The sequence below is a fragment of the Triticum dicoccoides genome, chromosome 2B, assembly GCF_002162155.2.
Source record: "Triticum dicoccoides isolate Atlit2015 ecotype Zavitan chromosome 2B, WEW_v2.0, whole genome shotgun sequence".
Lineage (NCBI taxonomy): Eukaryota > Viridiplantae > Streptophyta > Magnoliopsida > Poales > Poaceae > Triticum > Triticum dicoccoides.
Genome location: NC_041383.1, coordinates 777,008,401 through 777,016,929, shown reverse-complemented (window position 1 = coordinate 777,016,929; position 8,529 = coordinate 777,008,401). Strand labels below are relative to the sequence as shown.

Below are 8,529 nucleotides of genomic sequence, written 5' to 3'. Positions count from 1 at the left end.
TAAGGACTTGCAAAGAAATATACGCGGACAGGATGGGCAAATGGATGCGGCCGCGCGCTGGGCGCACGGCCACGGCATCCCAGGACAGGCCCGGACACGACCCCAAACCCCTACCCAAACGGACCGAAACCGGACAAAACGGACGTCCGTTTGGAGTCGCGCGGTGAGTTGGCCTTACAGTTAGGGCATTTATTACGTAATAGGTCTGGCAAAATTATTGGTAGCAACCCCGTCGATGTCCGGCAGTTGCAACTTGACTACGGCAAAGAAACAACGAGAGGCCATGGTCGCTCTGCCGCGGAAGGCAAACGATGCCCTTGGGCTCACGGCAGATATAGTTGTCAGCTATAATGGGCAAAACTTCGAATTGCGAATGGGAAGCGTGGTCTTATGCCACATTTCGCTCATGCACTAACGCATGCAACAGAGTATGTCATCTCTTCCGGCCATCTTCATCTTCCTGCTCCTGGTTTGTTCCTGCAACTCCGATGACCGGCTAACACCCACTAAGCCGCTCTCGCCCGGCGACGAGCTCATCTCCACCAATGGCATCTTCGCCCTTGGCTTCTTCTCCCTGCAAAGCTCAGCCGCCAACACATATTTAGGCATATGGTACCATAACATCTCGGAGCGAACATATGTGTGGGTGGCCAACCGCGACAACCCGATCACGAGCAGTTTGCCCGGGAAGCTGGTCGTGACCAACACCTCTGACCTCGTCTTGTCCGACTCCGACGGCCGTGTCCTCTGGGCGACGAAGACGACGACGAAGACGAACACGCTCACCACCGGCGTGGGGGCGGTGCTGCTGGACACCGGCAACTTTGTCGTGCAGTCGCCGAACGGCACGGAGATATGGCAGAGCTACGACCAGCCGACCGACGCGTTTCTCCCGGGATTCAAGCTGTGGGTGAACTACAAGACCCACGTAGCGGCGCGCATCGTGGCGTGGAAGGGCCCCGACGACCCGTCCACCGGCGAGTTCGTCTTGAGCGGCGACACCAGCACGGGGCTCCAGATCCTGACCTGGCGAGGGACGAGCCTCTACTGGCGCGCCGGGGTGTGGAACGGCGCCACGGCCACCAGCCTCACCAAATCCTTCTTGTCCCAGATGATCGACGACGGAGAGGTGGCCTACTTCACTTACAACAGAGCCGACGACTCGGCCCCGGCGAGGTCGCACTGGAAGCTCGACCACACGGGCGACGTGATCTTCAGGGTGTGGGTCGAGGGGTCATCGTCGTCGTCGTGGGTGCCCCTGTTCCAGCGGCCGGGCAAGGGGTGCCTCGTCTACGGCGCGTGCGGGCCGTTCGGCTACTGCGACGTCACAGGGGACGACGTCCGGCAGTGCATGTGCCTCGACGGGTTCGAGCCGGCCGACGGCGGCGGCGGCTCCTCCAAAGCAGGGTGCGTGAGGAAGGAGGCGCTGCGATGTGGTGGCAACAGCTACTTCCTGACCTTGCCGGCGATGAAGCTGCCGGACAAGTTCGTCTACTTGAGGAACAGGAGCTTCGAGGAGTGCGCTGCGGGCTGCGACCGCAACTGCTCCTGCACGGCGTATGCTTACTCCAACGCGAGCGACATCCTCCTGGCATCCAAGTGCTTCCATTGGACAGGAGACCTTGTCGACATGGTGAAAGCTGACTATACAAGTGACCACCTGCATCTTCGGTTGGCCGGCAACGGTACGTCTGCTTCTAATATTACTCCCTCTGTAGTCGCCCCTGTCCACACTCCCCCCCCGCCCCAACCCGCGGGCGACTCGGGTGCCCTAACCCCGCCGCCGACACCAGCCTCCCTCCCTCTCCCCCTCGCCGCCGCCGCCGGGCAAAGCCCGCGTGGTGCCGGCGGCGGCGGGATTCATTTGGCCCTCACCTGGAGCGGTGGTCGTGGGGGACCGCCTCTTCGGCCTGGCGGCGGATCTCGGTGGCCGGCGCAGCAGATGGATGCACGCTGACGGGAGGTGATGCAGGGCGTCGTGGTGGCGGCGCGTCGCGGGCGCAGGCCGGCGGGACCGCTTCTTCAGCCTGGCGTCGAATCTCGGTGGCCGGCGCGGTGGTTGGATGCGCGCTGGTGGGAGGTAGTGCGGGGTGGCGCGGCCGTCTGGCGGCGGTGCGTCGCTGTGGAGGGCGCAGGCCGGCTGCGGGTTGTTGCTCCTTGCCGCGAGGGAGTTCGTGGATGGCTAGATCCGAGCGGGCTGATCCGTTTTCGGCCCGGATCTGGTGCGTCCTCAGCGCTGGCCGGCATCCTTGGGGTGCTCACGGCAGGGAGTGCGGTGGTTGTCTCTGGATCCTTGCGTGGAGCGTAGCAGGATGGAGGATGTAGGTGGTGCACCGGCGCTGGCGGTGGCGGCGGTGCGAGCGCAGCCATGGCGGCGGCGGCGCTGCGAGGCCTTGCCAGGAAGGGTCTTGGCGGGCAGCGGGCGTTCGGTTGCTGCCGTGTGAGGCGTGCGGCGATGCCTAGGGCAGTGTGGGTGCCGGAGGGTGGTCGGAGGTGCGGGTCGGATTCATTCTGGTGGCAGTCCCCTGGCATGGGTGAAGGCGACCGAGGCGGATCTGGCTTTACACCGCTCGGTGGTTGCTGCGGCTCCTAGTCGATGTTGAAGGTGATGGCTTTACGCGTGTTCCCTAGGCAGTGAGGGGGGCTTCGATGGCAAGTTGTTGCGATGGCGGCGGTGCGAGGCATCTGATCAGGACTGGCCGGGATCTTGGAGACTTGAAGATGTGCAGAGCTACAGATGAAAATTCTGTTCGGTTGTGGCTGGACCGGCGTTGATGGCACCTGCGGGTGTCATTCACCTTCTTGGAGGCTTCGTCGAGTGCAACGCCATCTTCCTCGCGACCTCGTATCGGCAGCTGTCTCCGGGGCGAAAGCCTTGATTTGTAGGATCGACATGATGGCAACGCCTTTGAGGTTGTTACTCTGTTGGGAGCATTGTGCTGGGAGACTTGAGGTCCCATGATGCGCTCCTCCGGTGTTCACCGCTACCCGGATCTTTCTCCTTCGGCGCCATGTACGGTCGTCGCTGCCTATTCCAAGGAAGCTGAAGTTGATGTTCTTCGGAGGTCTTCAGTGTTGGCCGAGACGCGGCAAGGGGCTCGGTGTTGGGTAGACTTCTTGTGTCGTAGCCGTGTTCTTGTGTTTGGTTGTCCTTGTACAAACCGGATGTGGAGTTGGTCACCTTCATTCTCCGCAGCGAATAATTGACGTTGTTGTATGTCTTATATCTCTCCTTCTATAAAGTTAAGATACGCAATTTGCGTACCTTCGAAAAAAATATTACTCCCTCTGTAAGAAACAAACATAAGAGCGTTTAAACGTTCTTATATTTGTTTACAGAGCGAGTAGTTTTTTTTCTACAAAGGGTGGTCACGCTTTTGCTCATTCCAGTTAGTTCTTTTGAAAAAGGGAATGGCTAGAGCCAAGTCGGACTGAATTTGCTTTCAGGGTCAGTAAATTTTCCACCCAGCCATTGGATGAAAAAGAAACGGTTAGATCTCCTTCTACCTCCCTCCTGAAGAAAACTGTTCATCATCTTCTACCCCACGATTTGTACCTGTTCCTCTAACCGCCCTCCAGCCCAGGCCGAACCGATGGCCTCCTCCGCCCGTGGAACGATCGCCTCGCCCTCTCCGCAACCTCCCCCCACCGCCAGGCTTGCCGCCGCCCCCGGGCATCCCTCTAGCCTCGCCGGTGTTCACTTTTTTCTCCGGCGAAGCCCCACCACCGTCCTCACCATGAACGCTAAGATAGATAATGGGATGATGACAGCGAGGCCCTTCCTTCTCCTTCCTTCATTCCAAATTGACTGACCCGAAATCAAAATTCAGCCGAGCGACATGCAGCTAAACTATTCGGAAAATATACGAGGAGCGGGCATTATAGATTTAGCTCTATCACGCGATTAATCTGGGTTAGAATGCAATTTCGTTGCATGCAAAAAAACATAGCTCTCCTTTTTTTTAGAAAATTTCCGATCTATTCATCTTCAATCATGGCAGTACAACGAATATAAAAAATAATAAAAATTACATCCAGATTTATAGACCACCTAGCGACGACTACAAGCACTGAAGCGAGCCGAAGGGGCGCCACCGTTATCGCCCCTCCATCGCCGGGGTAGGGCACAACTTGTTCTAGTAGACAGTCGGAAAGTCGTCGTGCTAAGGCCCCGTAGGACCAGCCGCCACAGATGAAGTATAACGTAGATCAGAAGGATCCAACTCGAAGACACACAAACATAGACGAACAACAACGAGATCCGAGCAAACCCACCAAAGATAGATCCGCCGGAGACACACCTTCACACGCCCACCAACGATGTTAGACGCACCGCCGGAACGGGGTCTAGGCGGGGAGACATTTATTCCATCTTCAGGGAGTCGCCGCTGTCTCGTCTTCCTGAGCAGGATACAAACCCTAGAAAACTGAAAGAAACAACTAAAAACGGAGCCCTCCCGCCGGCCCCCGAGATCCACCGCGCCCCCATGGCCCTAGGGCCACCGGAGAGGAGCGGATCTGTGGCGGCGCCGGAGGGAGAGATAAACCCTATCTCTTTTGTGGAGGAGGAGGAGGCGGCGGCTAAAAAAACATAGCTCTCCCACCATTCTTTTTCATTGCACGTGAAACAAGGTATTGCTTGGTACACAGTGAAGAAAAGGTTGGATCGCAGCATGCACACCGGAAAAGTAATCGTATCAGCACATTAAAAGTTGATTTCCTAGAAAAGATTTTTTTTCTTTAACACAGTACAATGCAGACGCCTACATACACGCGCATAAAGTCACCTATATAAATGCACATATACACACCCTACCCCTACTTCAGAAATTCATCCCTCAACGGAACGTCTTCTCCCACGGAACGACTAATGTCGGAAGTATAAAATAAATTCAAGAAAGTACGAGCACTGGTGCCAAGTTTAGAACTTGAACCTTGTGGGTTGGTTCCACCATAAGGGACCTAACCATGCAAGCTACCCTCAGTTTGCTCATAGAAAAGATATTGGTAGCCTAAGCCATCTGTTTGATTTGTATTATATTTTCATAATTGCATTCGTAGGGACAAGTGCTTGGGAAAAAGATTCCACCTCATGGAAAAAGCACCCTCAAAGGATTTTGATGTAATTTTGTTTTTCTATAAGGTTATATTTGTAAGGACTTATGATACTTAAGATAAACTACCTTAGATCTTTCCAAAATAATTAAATTGCAAGGGGCACAAGGTCAGGGCCAGTCGTGACTATCGAAGAAACAGTAGATTCATAAAGGCCTTGGCCCGGTACTCATTTCAGCACTTTGTTCACAGGGAACAATTTTGCAGGAACCAACAAGAAGATCAGTGGTGTCCATGTGGTATTTAAGATTGTACTCCCACTTATAGCATTCTTGCTGATACTCACATGCATATGTCTTTTCTGTATATGCAACCCCAGAGGTAATTTATCTACAATATGCTTAGCATTGTTCATTTGTCCTACAGTTGAGTTTGCATTCCTGATATTTTCTGTAGGCATACATCGAAACAATGGAGCCCTGCAGGTACACCTGAGAGCTTCACAAGAAGTTTGGGATCAAAGTCTAGAATTTCCGCGGATAACGTTCGAAGACATTGCTGCTGCAACAGATAGTTTCCACGACACCAACATTCTTGGAAAAGGAGGTTTTGGGAAAGTTTATAAGGTTGCATATAAAATGTTTACCTTAACATTTAAATACAAGATGCAAAATTGATTTTAATTTCCTCCTGGTAAAATAAATAATGATGAAAAGCTTGCAGGGAACATTGCAAGATGGCAAGGAAGTTGCTATTAAAAGGCTTAGCAAGGGATCTGAGCAGGGAATAGAGCATTTCAGAAATGAAGCCGTTCTTATTGCCAAACTGCAGCACAAGAATCTTGTTAGACTCCTTGGATATTGTATTCATGAGGATGAGAAGTTGCTTATATACGAATACCTACCCAACAAAAGTCTAGACAAGTTCCTTTTTGGTATGTTCTCGCATACTACTATAGAAACTAAATTTGAATCAACAACTAAACAAACATATATACTTGCATGAATGGCTCCCTAGATGATTTATACTTTGACAGATAATGCAAGAAAATCTACACTCAATTGGACAAGAAGATTTAGCATAATCAAAGGGGTAGCCAGAGGATTACTATATCTACACCAAGATTCGAGAATGACGATAATTCACCGAGACCTCAAACCGAGCAACATCCTGCTAGACTCGGAGATGAACCCAAAGATAGCAGATTTTGGAATGGCGAGGATCTTTGGAGGCAACGAGCAACACGAAAGTACCAAACATGTAGTTGGGACATAGTAAGTAACTCTCACAGTCCTTGATCTCATCATTTTGAACAGAAAAGTCTATCTTCAACTCGACCCAACTATTTTTGTTGATTTACCTTGAACCCTAAACTACGAAACTATCAATATTAAGCCATGAATTTTAAATGTTTTCTGTGAACCCTAACCTTGTTTTGAAAAAGTAGGTATGTATTCATTATTTGTAGATCATCTACAGTTATATTTATTTCAATGAAATGATAACCTACAAAAATGAGTTGTTTTTTTTTTATATTTTTGTGCAAAACCGATAGGATAAATTCATCATCTTCATATCTTTTATGAAATAAAAATAACCATGTTAGTTGCTGATTTTTGTTCGTACCCTATTGCTTTCTCCACACATGTGATTCTTCTTTTATTTTGGGGAAACATTAACTCACCTTGCAAATTAACCTAGTTATATAGGGTGCCTTTGAACATTTGAAGATTTAGAAACAAAATGGAACAATTTGTGATTGCATGGATGCCGTTTGGAACCTAAAAGAATTCAGCAAAAGAAATGCCTTTGTACAAAAGACTACAGTAATGTTTTTTCTTTCTTATCATTTTACACATGGTATAAATCTTATTTAAGAGATTTTGCAAGTTATAATATGATAGTATTTCCCTCATCTCCTAATTTTTTGTTCAGAGTCTGATGCGACCAAAGCATTAACCAAGTAAATGTGAATCACTTTAAGAAATTTTGGAGTATAACATATGCATTGCATAATAAAAGGTTCAATTTGGACCAAGCACATCATTCGGTGTTTATGACTAATTTTTCTTATTTTTATTTATATGATTGAATCAAACTCAAACTACACACACAAACTTTGCTAAATTGTTATTTTATTCAAACAGTGGTTACATGTCACCTGAATATGCGATGGAGGGAATCTTTTCATTGAAGTCTGACACCTACAGCTTTGGTATTTTGCTGCTGGAGATTGTAAGTGGATTAAAGATCAGCTCACCTCATCATCTTGTAATGGATTTCCGGAATCTCATAGCATATGTAAGTGTCATTATTAAATGCTTCAAATTCCTTAGTAATTCTAAGACTTTAATTTTAGAAAAAACTAACATAATACGGTACCAAATATAGTCACAAACTTCAACATGATGTTTTAGGCATGGAACCTACGGAAAGATGGAAAACCAATGGATTTCATGGACGCAACAATCACGGAGAGCTACTCCCCTGATGAAGTGTCAAAGTGCATCCACATTGGATTGATGTGTGTGCATGATAGCCCCAATGCTAGGCCACACATGCCATCGGTTGTGTCCATGTTGGATAACGAAGCCATGCCTCGCACAATGCCAAAGGAACCTATGTATTTTGCACAAAGAACAGTTGAAGGCTTGGAAATGTCTATCAATGGTGCTAGCCTTACAACGCTAGATGGTCGCTGACTGACTGGCCTAAGGTTCTGGTATCATAGTGGAGTATCGATATATTTTTCTGCCAACTGAAAAATACAAATGTAACGATGTATACATACTCCCTATATGCTTGTGATATTCATTGATGGCTATAGGGTGTGGAGCTTTATTCTTTATTCAACCATACATTATTAGTTTCTTAACTAGTAAAGATACCTCTGAGAGTGCTTCTGCGCTCCAATAACTACTTGGGCATTGGTTCATGTCATTTCAATGCAATTTATTCTTCTTTTTTTTCTCCAATTATTTATTTTGTATGTTTCATCATTTCAACTGCATGATGCAGCCTGACTTGCATCTTACTAGAGTGAGTAGTTACTTTTATACTTTTCATCTTTTATTGGAAATAGGGTAACATGAGGCAAGTTTCCGCGCAGGCTACAATCACTAGTGCAGAACCGGGCTTTAGTGTCGGTTCGTGACGGCCTTTAGTACCGGTTGGCGAACCGACACTAAAGAGTGGGGACTAAAGGCCCCCCCCCCCCCTTTAGTACCGGTTCGTCACAAACCGGCGCTAAAGTGCAAACACGTGGCACGAGCCAGGCCCGGGTGCGTGTAGGAGATTAGTACCGGTTGGTAACACCAACCGGTACTAAATGTTTGGGTGTTTTTTTTTAATTTTTACTTTAATTTTGTGTTTTCAATTTGGCTTTATTTTCCACTTAATTCTTTTTTGTTTGCTGGTATTTCACGATACTACAAATTGTACACGTTATGCATATATATATAAATAGATTTTCTC

General features: G+C 48.6%; 1 protein-coding gene across 3 annotated transcripts; it reads left to right on the top strand.

Annotated features, from left to right (window-relative positions):
• The first annotated feature begins 392 nt into the window (after positions 1–392).
• Positions 393–7,971, top strand: LOC119366225 (putative G-type lectin S-receptor-like serine/threonine-protein kinase At1g61610). 3 transcript variants are annotated; one of them, XM_037631917.1, is made up of 7 exons: positions 393–1,685; positions 5,308–5,436; positions 5,512–5,681; positions 5,779–5,989; positions 6,092–6,329; positions 7,203–7,356; positions 7,473–7,971. In XM_037631917.1, the coding sequence occupies exons 1-7, from the start codon at positions 419–421 to the stop codon at positions 7,755–7,757; spliced, it is 2,454 nt and encodes an 817-aa protein (XP_037487814.1). In that variant the 5' UTR covers positions 393–418; the 3' UTR covers positions 7,758–7,971. The 3 variants fall into 3 exon arrangements, with proteins under 3 accessions (XP_037487814.1, XP_037487813.1, XP_037487815.1); XM_037631916.1 differs by having other exon boundaries at positions 5,308–5,681; XM_037631918.1 differs by having other exon boundaries at positions 5,308–5,681; positions 7,447–7,561.
• Positions 7,972–8,529: the final 558 nt, after the last annotated feature.

Coding starts and splice junctions, on each gene's coding strand:
- LOC119366225 (XM_037631916.1), top strand. CDS start 419: ATGCAACAGAGTATGTCATCTCTTCCGGCCATCTTCATCTTCCTGCTC. Junction 5,682..5,778: donor GTTTTGGGAAAGTTTATAAG/GTTGCATATAAA, acceptor AAAAGCTTGCAG/GGAACATTGCAAGATGGCAA. Junction 6,330..7,202: donor AAACATGTAGTTGGGACATA/GTAAGTAACTCT, acceptor TTATTCAAACAG/TGGTTACATGTCACCTGAAT.